The sequence below is a fragment of the Lissotriton helveticus genome, chromosome 6 (assembly GCF_964261635.1).
Source record: "Lissotriton helveticus chromosome 6, aLisHel1.1, whole genome shotgun sequence".
In the NCBI taxonomy this organism is placed as follows: domain Eukaryota; kingdom Metazoa; phylum Chordata; class Amphibia; order Caudata; family Salamandridae; genus Lissotriton; species Lissotriton helveticus.
Window position 1 is genome coordinate 36,762,292 of NC_136067.1, and position 17,560 is coordinate 36,779,851.

The 17,560-nt window shown below is 51.2% G+C and overlaps 1 protein-coding gene across 2 annotated transcripts in view; it reads right to left on the bottom strand.

The window, feature by feature from the left end:
- The window catches only part of DAAM2 (dishevelled associated activator of morphogenesis 2), a 648,121-nt gene that overhangs the window by 186,251 nt on the left and 444,310 nt on the right, over nucleotides 1-17,560 (bottom strand). For both annotated transcript variants that reach the window (XM_078647328.1, XM_078647329.1), the window contains exon 14: nucleotides 17,197-17,514. In XM_078647328.1, coding sequence (XP_078503454.1) covers nucleotides 17,197-17,514 — 318 coding nt within the window. The remainder of the gene's footprint in view (nucleotides 1-17,196; nucleotides 17,515-17,560) is intronic.

Consider the following 17,560-nt stretch of genomic DNA (forward strand, 5'->3'; position numbering starts at 1 on the left):
TTCTTGCCTGATTTTCTTGGTACTAGTAGTAAGTGTGCAGTTAAAGATCAAAAAAATTCTACCCAGAGAATCCAAGGCGATAAGATATTTGATGAATTCAGGCCCATGATCGTGGAATGCCTTGAAACCAGTTCATAGGTGTTCAAAGATGATACGTTTGTCTATTGTGAGCCGGTGCCGCGCCAGGAGATGAGCACAGTGGGCCCGATTCACAGAATGAACTTAAGACTCAATCTTAAACGTAATACTATTTTGGTATTCACAGAATGAACGAACTACTTTTGGCATTCACAGAAGTTAGGATATTGTCTTAAGACAAACTTAAGACAGACTTAAGACAGACTTAAGACAGACTTAAGACAAACTTAAGACAGACTTAAGACAGACTTAAGACAGACTTAAGACAAAATCCTAACTTAAGTCTGTCTTAAGTTTGTCTTAAGTCTGTCTTAAGTCTGTCTTAAGACAAACTTAAGACAAAATCCTAACTTCTGTGAATACCAAAAGTAGTAAGTTTAGGATTGAGTCTTAAGTTCATTCTGTGAATCGGACCTCTTGTGAGCACCTTGTGAGCCTGTGGCAGACCCAACAAGAGCCAGGCAGCACTAGCTGAGGTAACGGTAATAAAGATGATGGTACACCCAGAAATGTGCATGTGAATGGCATAATTGAGACCATATTATAGCTTGTATGACTGGACTGCAAGGGAAGATTTTCCTTAAAATCTTCAAGTTTTGAAAAACAGACGGATGCCATCTCATTGATATGTGGAAGAAAGGTGGTTCTTATCTACAATCACCCGTGGTGTTCTTGCTGGCCACACGGCGGTCAGACAATAGCCAAGATTGCCCCACCACCAGGAATCAGTGTAATAATCCATATTTGTAAAGCACAAACATATCCCCCTTAAGGTTTCAAGGTGCTGGAGGCCAGCAGGGAGATTTAGGGCCAGATGTAGGAAGCCTAATTCTGGTCGGTAACGGCTGAAATTACTGAATTTCGGCCGTTACCGACCGGAATTAGGCTTTTCAGATGTAGGTGGCCAAATAGTAGGATTTGGTAATTTACCGAATCGGTAATTTAAGGAATCGATAATTTACCGAAATCTTAATTTACCGATTTGGTAAATTATCGAATCCTGAATGTAGGGAGCACTCAAGTGAGTGCTTTTTACATTTAAGGATTCGTTATTTACCACCAACTATTAGTTGGTGGTAAATAACGTATACCTTTGAAAATGCAAATCTGTGCATTTTCAACATTGCCATGTGGCAGACATACATGCCCTTAGGGCATATATGTGTGCCACGTGCACACAAGCACTTTTCAGGTGTGCAACAGGGTGTCAATGTGACACCCTGCCACCCTTGAATGTTTCCCTATTTTACCAAATCGGTATTTACCAATTCCATAATTCCTATTCATTCCTATGGGCCTCCAGGCCCATAGGAATGAATGGGAATTACCGAATTGGTAAATACCGATTCGGTAAATACCGAATCGTACCGATTCGGTAATACTTACCAAATTTTTATCTACATTGCATTTACCGATTGTAAAATACCGAATTGGTAAAATTCTGTATTTTAGAATTGGTAAATTTTCATAACCTACATCTAGCCCTAAGTGAGCTATTGCCAAGAGTCACATGGTGCTGAGCTGAGCTGTCACCGGGGATTGAGCCGTGAGCCCCGTACTCAGGAGCCATCCCCGTGCCCCGGAATAAGCCCCTCTGGCTGCTGCGCCACACCTCTCCCTCTATCAGTGCAGCAAGAGGCAGATTACTTTCCCATAATCATCCATTTTTGCTGAGGTTTGATTTTGAGAAGATTTAGGACAGCCACTCTACCACTGTGGGAGTGGAGTGACTGCAGTCCAGTGACTGGAGGGTGGGGTCCCAGACAGTGATGCAAAGAAGAAGAAGGAAGACAGGGCTCCCCTTAGGAACTCAATGGGGGGCCTTGTTAGCAAAGAGCTGCCGGTTAGTTCTTCCACCGCACTCACTGCCGTCTGGTGGATGGTATAGTAAGGGGTCGACTGCAGTTTTTACTGCTCAGCATCAGAAAGTTTCTAGGCAGGGCCTGTTCTTTAGTTTGTCTCCGATTACTGCTTCAGGAAGACTAACAACCGGGAAACATCTTTTACCACGCAGTGCTTTTACAACGCAGGTTTTTACAACGAAAACCATTACAACGCCTTGCGCTGGGGGGCGCTCTAGGATAGGGAATAGTTTAATTACTATCCAACACCTTCCCTACTATCCACGGGGACTGGAGTTGGAATAATAAATTCAACTATTCACTATCCAGCAACCCCCAAAGCAATGCGTTGTAAAGGCTTGCGTTGTAAAACTTGCGTTGTAACAGCATGCGTGGTAAAAGCATGCGTTGTAACAACATACATCCCTAACAACCATGTGCTTGGATCTAAACCGTCTCTGTGCCCTTGCTTTGGATGCCCCTGCTTGCTGCCAGCATCACTGATACCTGGGGTTGTATTATACACAGTGCCCCGGGGAGCGCAACGGGCATTTGCGCCCACTTTGTGTGCCCCCGGGGCACTCTGGTATTACAGAAGGTGCCACAGATGCTTGTGCGGTCACCTCCAAAATAGAGATAGCGCTAGCACACATGTAGTGCCGGCGCTATCATCAGAGGGCGTTCCCTCGTTTGCATGGGGGTGTGTCCCCATGCAAACGAGGGAATCTCATTGCTTCTGCCATATTACAGACGCGGGCGCAGAGGTAAAGACGCTGCCAGGAAGTGCGTTGACAATGCACCACCTCAAAGGTGAAGCACAATCAGTGCGCCCCCTGATGGCAGCCCTCTGGATGGGGTGAAGGTGTTCCTATGGACCCCAGATATCCCCTTGCAGGTGGGTGCAGTCACTCACTGCACCCGCCTGCAAGGGGATCTCTTTCCCTTCTTAAAAGTGCAGGCGGGTTGCCGCCTCCACAGAGAAATACAGAGCAGCAGCTTCAAAGCTGCTCTGTATGGGGGAACAGCATTTACAACGCAACTTTTACCACGCAGTACCTTTACCACGCAACTTTTACAACGCAAGTCGTTACAACGCATTGTGCTGGGGGGCGCCACATGATAGGGAATAGTTTAATTTACTATCCAAAACCTTCCCTACTATCCACGGGGACTGGAGTTGGAATAGTAAATTAAACTATTCACTATCCAGCGCCCCCCAACGCAAGTCGTTGTAATGACTTGCGTTGTAAAACCTGCGTAGTAAAGGCATGCTTTGTAAAAGCATGCGTAGTAACGACATACATCCCTCTGTATCTCACTTGAATACGCTGCCCAGAGCAGCGTAAGTGTTGGACTTGGGCCTTGTGGCAGGTTCACCCCTGAACTTTTTGCCTTAAATTATAGTGATTTCTGGCCTTTGCGCACTTTGACACTGTGGCGCAGTGTAAAGTGCGTGCGCTCCTTGAGTGCGTGGAGTGAGATAGGCCTGCCCTCCCATAGGAATGCATGGGGAATGTATGGGTCCCTGGTAGTTCCTGATGCGTGGGGAGTGCAGGCTCGAGTTTGGTATGTGTGAACTCGTGGGAATGAATGCTGCGCAACGGTATGTGTGGCTTGTATGTGTCTAGTGGGGAAGTGCTACTTCTAGACATGGCTGTGTGTGTGCAGTGAGGGTGCTGGAGTGTGATTGGCTGGAGCTGGCTGGCATGCCAGGCTCCAGGAAGTCTGGATGGGTCTGCCCGGTGGTGAGTGTGAGATTAGCATGAGTGATGTGTGGGAGGAGTGTACCTGTGTCCTGGATGGGCTGGGTTTTCCCCACACAATGCTGGCTCCGCCCCCCTGTGGTGTGTCTGATGACCCTAGCCCTGCCTGTGAATAGAATGGGTGGTTGGGCCATCAACAGTACTCCCAGACCAGCTGCGACTGGTTCTGCCCCCACCCTGCACCTAAAGACAAAGGGTTGCTCTGTATAAAAGAGGGGCTGTGACCCCATGAAAATGTTCTTGTTTCTGACTTGGATCTACCAGGGGCATGCTGCTGCTTGGGCCCAGGGGAAGGCTTGCCCCCCCTGGGTCCTGCCCAGCCCCTGGCTTGCTGATGGACCCCTGAAGGACTTTTGTTGCTCTCTGTGCCTGCCTAGCACCTGGGAGCGCTTTGTTGGCCCCCCTAGCGCTGGGGAGCGCTTGACTCTGCCATAGCGCTTGGAAAGCGCTTTTATTTCCCCTCTAGCGCTAGGAGCGCTGTAATTGCTTTTCATAGCGCTGTGGTCACCCTTCTAGCGCTGGGAGCGCTTTATTTGCGGCTAGCGCCTGGGGGCGCTTTCTGTTCGTGGCCGGTGCCCACCCGGCATTTGCCCCGTGGATTTGCCAACTTGGGCGCGGCTGCCCACGCCGCCTACGTGCCTTTTTGTTATTTAATTAGAGGCCGGTGCCCACCCGGCATTGCCCCGCTGGAGTGCCACCTCGTGCCACTTATTTAAAAAGGAAAGCCGGTGCCCACCCGGCATTTGCTGCTGTCTACGGCCGGGCCGCCGCTCTGCCTTTGACGACCCGGAAGCGGTTGGGCAGCGGCCCCAACCGGAAGTCCCGCCTGCCGCCACCGGCAGGAGAAAGAAGTCGAGTGATGGCCGCCCGGGACTCCCGTGAGCTCGGGAGAGCCCCGGGCCCGCCAGGAAGCAGCCGCCGGATGTTGAGGGGCTCCCAGGACCAGGAGGGAGCCCCGGTGGAGGAGGAGAGCCGCCACCGAACACCAGAGACCCGGTGAGTGTGTGCGGAAGGGAGGGGGCGTCGGGGCATGTTGCCGGTGCCCGCCCCTCCCCTCCAGAGCGAGACCCTGGTGTTGTGAGGCCCGTGAGGCCTCAAGTGATGTCGAGTCCCTCGAGTGGGGACTCCAACTATGCCCGCAAAATTGTGTTAAGAGCCCAGAGAGGCTCTAAGAGGCCAGTCATTTGTTGAGTCCAGCGAGGCTCCCACATTGGCCCACTTGCTGCTCTTGAGCCCTGAGAGGCTCCAACCCGGCCTCATGGTTCGTCGAGCCCCGAGTGGCTCTCCAGTTGTTCTGGGGTCCCCCGAGAGGGCCCCCCCCTGCCCACATTCGTGACGAGCCCCGAGAGGCTCAGGGGCCATTTGTGTATTCAGAGCCCAGCGAGGCTCCAAGGGGACAGTCATTCTGCAGAGCCTGTGAGGCTCCCCCATCGTGTTGGCCCCATCACTTGCTACACAGCTGCCCAGCACTTCGTGGGCAGCTGCTCCGTTTAGGCCCCCTGACATTGGGACACAGGGCGTCCTAGCCCTAGAGAGGCCAGTTGGCCTAGGGACTGCCACAGGTTGTGGCTAATGTGATGCTGGCGCAGTGATGAGTTCTGCGCTAAAGGTGATTATGCGCTAACTGAGGTTTAGATGCTGTTATGATCTATGTCCTATGGCTTTTGGGTGTTAGGAAATGTACAATGTGTAGTATGTTTTGCGCACCCTGTGTTCTGCACCTCTGAATGTGTTGTTGATACATTATGTGCCCTGTTCCTTACACCGCTGAACGTGTGTTGATGCGTCATGTGTTCCTTACACCGCTGAATGTAGGTTCTGCATCATGTGTTTTGTCCCCAGGTCTATGCCCCTATGTGTATTGTGAGACTGAGGTGGTTGTTCTTGCTAGTGCAGGTGGTGCTAGTAAGGGCCTGCGTGACCTGTTCCTAGGGTGGTTAGGATTGCGTAGGGGGGACTTACCAGTTACCAGTGGGTACTGGTTGTGTGCTTTATGTCTTATTTTGTGTTACAGTGATCTTCTGTTATAAGTGATCCCAAGGGCTTGATACTAAGCTTGCCCCCTGACCAGAGTCCCAGGACCAGTGGACTCTATGGTGCCTTCCCTGCCAAATTGATGGGACTTGTCTGATCTCCCTGGGCCCCTGGGGCCTCGCTGAAGTGTGCCTCGCTCGTTCCCCTCGGCAGCTCGTGCCGGCAGCCCGTCCAAGCCTCGAGCAGCGCCGCTCTCCCCTGAGCCGCGCCGCTTCGCTGGGTCGCCCGCATCCTGCCTCCCCCTCCTCTTCTGAGCCGCACACATTGGTCGCCCCAGAGAAACGCTTGTACCGTGCCGGCAGCCCGTCCAAGCCTCGAGCAGCGCCGCTCTCCCCTGAGCCGCGCCGCTTCGCTGGGTCGCCCGCTCAAGCTGACTAAGGAGGTCACTCGCATTATCCCGTGCAACCAGGACGGAAGGTACTGTCTGATAGGCTATGTTCTAAGTTCTAGGCCTACAAGTATTGTATTGTTACTTCTAAAAGTGCTGATTCCTGACAGTGGTCCAGGTGGCCCTGTCTTGTAAATATCCCCTGTAAATTCTGCCCGTGCCTCTGGCACATTGTAAAGTGTGTTTTATCTAATGTGTTTTGGTGTAATACAAAGGCTATTTTTATATAACCTTGTGTGGAGTTTCCTTTGTGGTGGGCCTTTGGGTGTTGTTGCTGGGGTGTGTGCGCAAATACTTAACTTACATCGCCTCCAAGTTTAGCCTTGCTGCTCGCGCCACGTTACCTAGAGGGTGAGTAGGGGTTATCTTGGCGTGTAACTCCCTTGCCCTGACTTGGGTGTGGTGGTCTCTGACTGACTTTGGCGAAAGTCCTGGCCAGCCAGGGATCCCATTTCCAACAGTAAGTTTGCAGCTTCCCTGGGGGCATCGCATTCAATCTAATACGGTGCACTCTCCTAGTTAGCGCCAAGCGCACCTTTTGAAAGGTGCGCCCGGCACTTACAAGTAAAATGTGCCGCATTGTATAGCACGGCCCCTGCTGTGAGTGCCATCACCGTGCGCATAAGCTGTGGTTAAGGAACAGCCTGAAAATGGCATTTGAAAAAGAACCAACCCAAACCAGTTGTGGAACCTAAGACGGTGAGCCCACGTCCCATGCCGGGAGGGGATCCAACCCACCCCCCTTGGTTCCACTTCTAAGTTCTTCGTGACCAAAGAAGGGACCCCTCTGCAGAGCACTCAAAGGGCTGCTGTGTGACCAGGGATGGGGTCTGCATGACAGACGGTCTCCCAGAGGTAAGTGGCTACCACCTGAAGTCAGTGTCAAAAGAAAAAAGTCCAAATCACAAATGGACAACAGAGGATATGTCCAGGTTCAGTATTCTTACTGAGGGTATCTAACTAAAAGCAGCATGCCAGATTAAGTAAGAATACTGAACCTGGACATATCCTCTGTTGTCCATTTGTGATTGGGACTTTTTTCTTTTGACACTGACTTTCCCCCCAGTCCCTTACAAGCCTGTGTGGGGTCCTCCTCCCTTTTTTATAGATACCACCTGAAGTCTTCACTGCTCGGAGAGGAGCCGAGGGCCTGCCTAGCGCCTAGAAGCCTGCCTGCCTTGTCAAAGAAGGAAGGTGTGTGCCCAGGCATGCAGGAGGAGAGACTGTCCAGGAGGAGCGACCAGCGAAAGAGCGGCTATGAGTGAGTGCAGCCCGGTGCGACCGGTGTGTGCAAGGGTCTCACAGTCTCCCTGGTGTTTCTTAGGAGCTGCACCAACTCTTCTTAAAGTGACAGTCGTCATCTGTGTAGAGCAGCCTGCCGTGAAATTGGAAGACTGGTGCTACTGCTGCCAACGTTGGGGTCCTTGTTTCATCTGAGGGGGAGCCCTGATGGGCCCAGAGGCCTCACTGCTGATGGACAGTGCATTGCTGCATCTCTTGGCTGAGTTCTGAACTCTTTTCGCCCACACTGCATCCCTTAGTGGCATTCGACTGCTCGCCCTCGCTACCCTGAGAGTCAAGTGCGGAAAGAGAGTACTCGCCCAGCTCACAGAGCCATTGTAGGACAAACCCCATCAACCACCATGGTGGGGGCACAGGAACCCTTGTCTGCCCTGCGACCACCGAGTGGGGTCTGACAAAATATAAAAACACACAGGACGATGGACGGAAAGTTGCACAATGGCAAAACATTCACCCCCAGTCACAGATCTGGGTTTAATCCATCGTTATTTTGCTCACCACGCCACCCCAGTTCAGACATGGCCATATGCAAATCAGCCTTGACCCTGTGCCTCATGGGAACAGTCCAGCCCGAACCGCCAAGCCATGCCTTCCCTGGACCGGACTCAAGCATCCTAGGACCGGTTTCTGGCTATCAGCCCTCATCAGCCAGGATAGCTTGATTCCAGTGGCATAGTGAGCACGGGACTCACGTCTGAGCATACCCTTCCCACATAGGGTGACCAGCAAAACACACAAGATGGTGGACGGAATGTTGCAGAATGGCAAAACATTCACCCCCAGTCTGACAAAACATACCCTTCACAGCTACGCAGTTTATAAATTACTTGCTAGTTGTGTCTATGAACTAACTTTCTCTCAACTGTTTAGTTAGTAACAGTAAACAGTGACCAATTTACAAAGTAAATCTGCACAGCAACTAAAAAATAGTTAATTGAAGAAAGCTCAAAAGTTAATTAATGACACATTCTGTAAATCAGAGGATTGCAGAAATAACTGTCCTGGCGTTGCCCGAATTTCCAAGGTGGTTACTCCACAGCCATACCCACCCACATCCACTGCACTGCATACATTTGAGGGGGTTATGCACAAAAGGATTTTCGGCCTTTAAATGCCTCATTTACACCTAACAGGAATTTACAAAGCGATTACTGGTGGGCATAAATGCATTTACTGCTGTATTCTTCTCAGTCACAAGTGCGACAAAATCCGAAGTCGCAAATCCCACTATTGGGGGGGGGGGGGCAAAACGGGGGGGGAGAGACGGGGAACGGGGATTCGTTTACCCATATATGTTTATGGGGATTCCCAAACTCCGATCCAACCCCTCTCCACTCTGGAAATTGTTAGATATGGGTGGAAAGGGAATGGATTAAGCCCAGTATGTAGAATTCCAAAAGCAGGAAGACGACCCCTTCTCTGGCACAGCTTTCCAGGCGTGATACCGGGAATTCTGGGACATATGTATGTAGGCGTTTGCAATTCGCAAATGCCCCTTTTGATATGTAGGTGCCACTTAGCAAAATAAGGAATCGGAAAAATTGCGATTCCTTATTTTGCTTACAGCATTTAAGGAATCGCAATTCTCAAATTGCGATTTTCTCATAGAAAATCGTAATTTGAGAATGTATCCCCATTCATTCCTATCAGCCTTTTAGCCACTAGGAATGAATGGGACACTCATTCCTTAATTGCGATTCGCAATTTGCTAATCACAATTAAGGAATGAAAAAATTGCAAATTATTACCTACATTCCATTTTGCGATTCTCAAATAGCGATTCCTTAAAAATCGCTATTTGGGAATCGCAAAATGGAAATTACCTACATATGCCCCAGAGTGACTTGAAAAAAAAAATACAAATGTATATTCTGGTACAGATTTCCTCACGTTGTTTTACGTTTCTTTTGGGGAATCAAGCGCAGCGCTGTCAGTGCGTTTCCCCATGGGCGCTGTTTCTTGTGAGGGCGCGCTTGCAACATATTTGTTCAACATCCAGAAAAACTATAATTGCCATGTTACAGTACTAAGGTACTAGAAAAGACAGCACACATGTTTTTAATTTAATTATTTTTTCTTAAGGAATGTTTTAAATAAGAATTATTAAACCTCTATACGTGCTTGACTCATTTCATATAGCTTCCATAGGACACAGATGGAGCTAGAGGAAAGAGACACAGCATAACTGTAGCCACACTGACCACTGGTAATTCAACATTGAACATATAGGAATCACAGTATGTGATTTCAATATTTTGTAAAACAAGCCCATATGACATGATTCACAAAAGCATTTATTAGTACCGGAAGTTGTACTCTTTTACGCACTCTTACATGCGTTGTGAATCCGCTCCACAATGTTGTACTTTCAACTTGTTCTAATTGTATAGGACTATTCCCATTGTATGCCCATATTAGATGTTTATGGGCTAATTTACGAAGGCAGGAGTACTGCTTTATGCATTCCAAACTACATTTGTAATACAGTGGTGGCCGGCATGACTCGTGGTAGGTGCAGTGAGGGGGGGGTGAGGTGGGGCGCGGGCGGGTGCGAGGTTGCACTATGTAAAACAAAAAAATAAAAATACAAACTATGGAGCAGATTTACAAGCCCCTTGTGCCTCTTTTACGCCGCCGTTGCGTCACTTTTGTGATGCAGCGTTTGCGCAAAAGATGCACCATGGTGTGGGGTATTTACAACGTGACGCATCTGGGAGAGGTGTCACGTTGTAAAGCCCTGCGCCAGAGGGAGGCGTTCCTGCGCAGGGGGGGGTTGGGGGGGGGCGTTCCAGCGCAGGAACGCCTCCTAAAAGTGGCTGAGTGAAATCTACAAGATTTCACTCAGTCACTTTTGAGCCCATGCTGCGTCAAAACCCTGCGCCTGCTTGAAGCAGGCGTAAGGATTGACGCAGCATTGTAAGGATAGGACCCCCCAAAGCATTGCTGGAGCTGCGTCGCGCTTGCGACGCAACTCCAGCAATGCGCCGCCTTTACGGCACAGATGTGTCATGCATCTGTGCCGTTTATGCCCCATGGTGCGCTGCATTGTAAATGCGGCGCATCCATGGTGGCGGAGCCGCAGCGCACAATAACTGGCGCATCCCTGCTGATATGCAGGGATGAGCCATTTATTGTAAATCTGCCCCTATACACTTACATTACCACCGGGTCCCACGTCTCTGCTCCTTGCTCTGTTCTCCTCATGGGACAGGAAGCCAGGTAGAACAGCCAGGCTCTTCTGACCAATCACAAAGCTGCAATACAGAGTTGTGCTTGGTAAGCACCCAGCGTTGTGATTGGTTTTGAGCGTCCGACGCTCAACCAGGGAATGGAGCCCTGGGCTTGTTCTCCACACAGGCTGTAATGGAGCCTGCATAGAGAACGGGGAAAGTGTCATGACTGGTTTCACAACCAGGGTATATCTGGGAGCGCACTGTGCATGTCGGGTTGGCCATAGCGCTGGAGCCGGCCAACCCGACATGCGCACTGCAGGGGCAGCTGTAATCCTGCAGTTATAGGATTCAGCCCCGCCCCCTGCCCTCTTACTGCGGCGTTTAAGTAAAATGGCATTGACGTGCCTGTGCCGTGCAGGCCGGGCGACTCCTGCGCTCAAACGGGGAGCCGCCCCTGTGTTTAATGCATTGACCTTCCTTTGTTTGAATCACTTCCTGCTCTGCGCCATCTGTTCCCGTGCTCCATACACTGTAGGCACTTGTTTGTGGCAATATTGCAAACATTTCTCAGGGACCCACCCTCTCCGTGGTACCTTTGAGGTCTCCATCAGAGATGTGAAGGCCTCAAAAAGGACGTTGAGGAGTCCAAAAGTGCAGTTGTGCGGAGAGTGCATAAGTGCCCTGCGCCGAACCGCAGCTCTTGTGGCCAATATAAGGTTTGTCAGGCACTTGTCATGGGGACCCTGGACTTCACCCACGTGAGGGGGGGGCCACAGTAAATGTTTACTTCCTAAGGATGGCAAAAAGTGAATTAATGTTTGAGTGAAAATGGATCTCACAAGTGCCAAGTGAACTTTAACTTATGCAGCAACCGTTTGCTTTTGTGCTGTAACGCGATCATGAACCTCGGGATGAAGCTGGAGGGAAGGGGGGATGAGTAGTGTAATTAATACTACTGGGAGCATAGCCTGGCAGCGTAACATCAGCAGTGTCGGCAGCCTGCACAGCCTGGCAGCATAACATCAGCAGTGTCGGCAGCCTGCACAGCCTGGCAGCGTAACATCAGCAGTGCCGGCAGCCTGCACAGCCTGGCAGCGTAACATCAGCAGTGTCGGCAGCCTGCACAGCCTGGCAGCGTAACATCAGCAGTGCCGGCAGCCTGGCAGCGTAACATCAGCAGTGTCGGCAGCCTGCACAGCCTGGCAGCGTAACATCAGCAGTGCCGGCAGCCTGCACAGCCTGGCAGCGTAACATCAGCAGTGCCGGCAGCCTGCACAGCCTGGCAGCGTAACATCAGCAGTGCCGGCAGCCTGGCAGCGTAACATCAGCAGTGCCGGCAACCTGCACAGCCTGGCAGCGTAACATCAGCAGTGCCGGCAGCCTGGCAGCGTAACATCAGCAGTGCCGGCAGCCTGCACAGCCTGGCAGCGTAACATCAGCAGTGCCGGCAGCCTGGCAGCGTAACATCAGCAGTGCCGGCAACCTGCACAGCCTGGCAGCGTAACATCAGCAGTGCCGGCAGCCTGGCAGCGTAACATCAGCAGTGCCGGCAGCCTGCACAGCCTGGCAGCGTAACATCAGCAGTGCCGGCAGCCTGGCAGCGTAACATCAGCAGTGCCGGCAACCTGCACAGCCTGGCAGCGTAACATCAGCAGTGCCGGCAGCCTGGCAGCGTAACATCAGCAGTGCCGGCAGCCTGCACAGCCTGGCTGCAACATCAGCTGTGCCGGCAGCCTGCACAGCCTGGCAGCGTAACATCAGCAGTGTCGGCAGCCTGCACAGCCTGGCAGCGTAACATCAGCAGTGTCGGCAGCCTGCACAGCCTGGCAGCGTAACATCAGCAGTGCCGGCAGCCTGGCAGCGTAACATCAGCAGTGTCGGCAGCCTGCTCAGCCCGGCAGCGTAACATCAGCAGTGTCGGCAGCCTGCACAGCCTGGCAGCGTAACATCAGCAGTGCCGGCAGCCTGCACAGCCTGGCAGCGTAACATCAGCAGTGCCGGCAGCCTGCACAGCCTGGCAGCGTAACATCAGCAGTGCCGGCAGCCTGGCAGCGTAACATCAGCAGTGCCGGCAACCTGCACAGCCTGGCAGCGTAACATCAGCAGTGCCGGCAGCCTGGCAGCGTAACATCAGCAGTGCCGGCAGCCTGCACAGCCTGGCAGCGTAACATCAGCAGTGCCGGCAGCCTGGCAGCGTAACATCAGCAGTGCCGGCAACCTGCACAGCCTGGCAGCGTAACATCAGCAGTGCCGGCAACCTGCACAGCCTGGCAGCGTAACATCAGCAGTGCCGGCAGCCTGGCAGCGTAACATCAGCTGTGCCGGCAGCCTGTGCAGCCTGGCAGCGTAACATCAGCAGTGTCGGCAGCCTGCACAGCCTGGCAGCGTAACATCAGCAGTGTCGGCAGCCTGCACAGCCTGGCAGCGTAACATCAGCAGTGTCGGCAGCCTGCACAGCCTGGCAGCGTAACATCAGCAGTGTCGGCAGCCTGCACAGCCTGGCAGCGTAACACCAGCAGTGCCGGCAGCCTGCACAGCCTGGCAGCGTAACACCAGCAGTGCCGGCAGCCTGCACAGCCTGGCAGCGTAACACCAGCAGTGCCGGCAGCCTGCACATTGTCAGAATCAGGGCGCAAGTCGGGGGTACACGGCGTCCTCCCACTATTTTCACAGGGTGGACACCGTCCACCCTGCCAAGAAGTCGGGCCCCACTGAAAAAAGTATGCTGAATTCGTCCGTGTGTAATTTGCAAACACTGAGACACACTCAGCAACTCCTGCACGTTGTTGTCTGCTTTCGATCTGTGCAACAATGTGCAGGCGGGGAGGGGGTTTTCTTACTTCTGACTCCTGCTGGGGCATAACAAAGGCAGGATTTGTTGGGTCATCAGACCTCCTTTTGTTGGAGTCCCCTGGCTGGCAGGAGCCAGGAGCCTCACACCTAGAAGCAAATACAGCAGAGGGGAAACAAAGGCTCACACCTTGTTAGCACTTCACACATACTTAAGAGAGGCAGCTTTTCACTTTGTTCAGGCTCTGTTTAGGAGAATTGCATGCACTGTAAGAATGTCAGATGTGTTGATCTTTCCCAGTATTTACACAAAAGAAATAGTATTTATATAGTGCTTACTACCCCCGAGGAGGAGTTGAAATAATTTAAATATCACTATTTTATCTTGTAAAACACTAGAGGAAGTTTACGCTGACAAAAGGCAACTTTGTTTTATGTGAAGCTTCTGCCTAAATCAGGAGGGCTTCCCTGTATGCTCGAAATGTGCTCAAATGTACTCATGATAGACATGTTAAACATATATGTGACGGCTTAGGATCTGGTGTCACTTCTTATGATGCCACTTCCTGTGATGTCACGTGCAGTGACGTCACGTGCCATGATGTCACTTGCATACTGATGAGCTAAGTTAGTCCCCAGACTTCTTTTTTTGGGACTTGTGCCCTGGTCAGAATCAGGAATTTTCCGATTCCTAACAACTTTTTTTCTCTTGGGTGATGAGACATACAGGTAAAACCTACTGCCAGATTATTTGGGGCAGTCTGAGGTGGAGTCGTGTAAATGTTGGAGTCAATGCAGTATCCTGTAAAAGCTGTAGTGACAGCGCAGCATTCAGGGCGATTGTTGTCTGGTGAGAAGCAGGAGGGCAGAGTTTAGGAACGACACCAACTTTAATAGAGTGTGGGGGTCTGTACTGGAGGGGCTGTGAGCTTCCAGAATCATATCAACAACGCACAGTGTAGGGTGAACAACGCAGAGTGCAGGGTGAACAACGCTGAGTGCAGGGTGAACAACGCTGAGTGCAGGGTGAACAACGCTGAGTGCAGGGTGAACAACGCTGAGTGCAGGGTGAACAACGCTGAGTGCAGGGTGAACAACGCTGAGTGCAGGGTGAACAACGCTGACTGCAGGGTGAACAACGCTGAGTGCAGGGTGAACAACGCTGAGTGCAGGGTGAACAACGCTGAGTGCAGGGTGAACAACGCTGAGTGCAGGGTGAACAACGCTGAGTGCAGGGTGAACAACGCTGAGTGCAGGGTGAACAACGCTGAGTGCAGGGTGAACAACGCTGAGTGCAGGGTGAACAACGCTGACTGCAGGGTGAACAACGCTGACTGCAGGGTGAACAACGCTGAGTGCAGGGTGAACAACGCTGAGTGCAGGGTGAACAACGCTGAGTGCAGGGTGAACAACGCTGAGTGCAGGGTGAACAACGCTGAGTGCAGGGTGAACAACGCTGAGTGCAGGGTGAACAACGCTGAGTGCAGGGTGAACAACGCAGAGTGCAGGGTGAACAACGCTGAGTGCAGGGTGAACAACGCTGAGTGCAGGGTGAACAACGCTGACTGCAGGGTGAACAACGCTGACTGCAGGGTGAACAACGCTGACTGCAGGGTGAACAACGCTGACTGCAGGGTGAACAACGCTGACTGCAGGATGAACAGGGCATTCATTTTCCCTGCTACAGTGCCCTCCCCATGCTAGCATCAGCTGTTTCTGCTGGGGGCTAAGAGGAGGCGCTAAAGCCACACAGGTGTGTGGACATAGGGTGTTAGACCTGTCAACCTAGAGGTGGTCTTCCCCCAAACGTTTTGCCAACTTACCTCCATTTTTTGCTGGATTATTGCCTTTGTACTCTGTGCACTGTATCACTTCTAACCAGTTCTTGGGCTCACTGTCCTAAACATGGTTTGATTGGCATACATCTAACTGGCATATTTACTTATGAGACCCTTGTAGAGTGGTATACCATATACCCAGGGCCTGTAAGTTGAATGAGTCTGCAGCACTTATTGTGCCACCCACTTGAGTAGCCCTCCAAACATGTACCAGGTCTGCCATTGCACCCTGAATGCAGTGTCCCACTGCCGTGTCGATTTGGCATTCAAACCCCCTTGCTAAGAGTTAAACTCCTCTTTTATTACATATAAGTCACCCCTAAAGATAGTGCTAAGTAGGAGTGCTGTGTAATTAAAAGGTTGAGCATGTACTTTTAAGATTTACATGTCCTAGTAGTGAAAAACTCCCAAATTTGTTTTTCATCACTGTGTGGCCTACCTCTCCGATAGGATAGCATTGAGAATATATTATTACATTTAATAAGCTGTAATTCCTAATTGAGAGGAGGTAGATATCTCATGTTTAGTACCTATGAAATTCTAATGCTAAACCCTCCTTAATGGTAAAGTCAGATTTCTCATTACAATTTTGAAAATGCCTCTTTTAGAACGTTAGCAATTTTCTACCCTCAACCTTTTGTGCCTGCAGTCTATTTTGGGTCACATAACTGGGTGAATCTGACAGCTAGACTTTGTGAATTCCTCCCAGACAACCACACAATAGAGGGATTAGATGTGCCTCAATGGGCCATTTGCTGGCAGGATAGGGGTGGAGCAGCGCACACCCCACTTACAACTGAATAGCCGGTGCTCTGCCTTCACAGAAAGGGCTTAACTACCCTGTATTTGCACTGCAGTCAGCTTGGAGCCAGAAGAGTCAGGAAATTCCATTCACTTCAAAGAACCTTTCTAGAAGATTCTCCCACTTTCCAGTAGAAGGGCACCAGGGTATACAAATAGGACCTTCATACCAATCTCAGAGGACTGCCTGTTGCAGTGGCCAGCTATGCACTATGACAGACTGCCGCATTACCTGGAAGGACTGCTTTGCTGACTGGAGCCTGCCTTGAACTCTCAGAAGCCAGCCCTGCCGTTGAGCCATGCATGTACACCTGCACCCAGGACTACCAGAAGTGACTCCAAGGGCTAGTTTGCTGGCCTCCTATTCTGAGCCACACGGATATAACAGGGCCCCACCGCCTTGAACCCCCACCTGGACCCAGCCTGAGCAAATCCTGAACCACCAAGAGGTGTCCCACCAGTCCCGGACCCTTGGTTGTGGTGCTAAGGGTGTTCAGATGGCCACGAAATGGAGGACAACATTAGGCCAAAAAGTGCTCTGAGAACCAGGAAAAAACCAGGACCAACCTGCTCGCTTATCTGCCCGAGGTGCATTGCCAGTCGGATTGACTTGGCGGCTTCTCCCGCTAAGTTTTTCTCTGCAGTAGAAATCTCTTTCAGCAGTCCTTTGCCAAAGGGCTATCCAACCTTGTGGAACTGTCTTAAGCTACAACCTTCAGCCTGGTCCCGCTGGAGTTTTTCGATTTACATTTCGGCGACTAATCCTCAACCTAGAAATCTTTACTGCAGTTTCAACCCTAGGACATCTGTTGATGACTATCCATCCTCGGACACCTCCTGCAGCCTTGCCCCACTGAACTTTGCCTTCTCAGATACTTTCCAAGTTCGAAGGTAAGCGCTGACCAGGCCCAATACCCTTTATGTATCTGAAATGCGCTACATTGCTGTTGGCCTTAACTTTCGACTTTGATCCGGTCTCACACAACAAGTTGTCCGCTGTTGGCACTTTGATAATTTAGGCACTATTTTGAACCTTAAAAAGTCAAAACTTTGGTTCTACTGATTGGATTTTTGTATACCACCTTTAAAACAATCACACAGGCACAAAAGACCCCTTGTGTAACTTACCTCATTCAACTTGGACCAGTTGAAGGATTTCAGTGGGTGCGACGGCTGTGGGATGGGCTTCTTCCGCAAACCCGTCCCACCGCTGTATGTGGTCAGAGTGGGTGGAGCTGGCGTCCCCATGCTGAAGAAGGGCGGGGCTCCCGGTGGTGGAGGCGGGCCACCCGGTGGTGGCGGTGGAGGGGGTGGGGGAGGGTAGCAGGAGAACGGAAGGGGAGGGGGTGGAGGCGGCATGCTGTCCGACATCAGGGGAGGCAATGAGAAGGGGCCACCGGGTGGCGGTGGGGGTGGTAGTGGATCGAAGGATATACTGCCACCATTCTGAAAACAGAAACAAGAAAATATTAATTTTAAATGTAGAAAACAC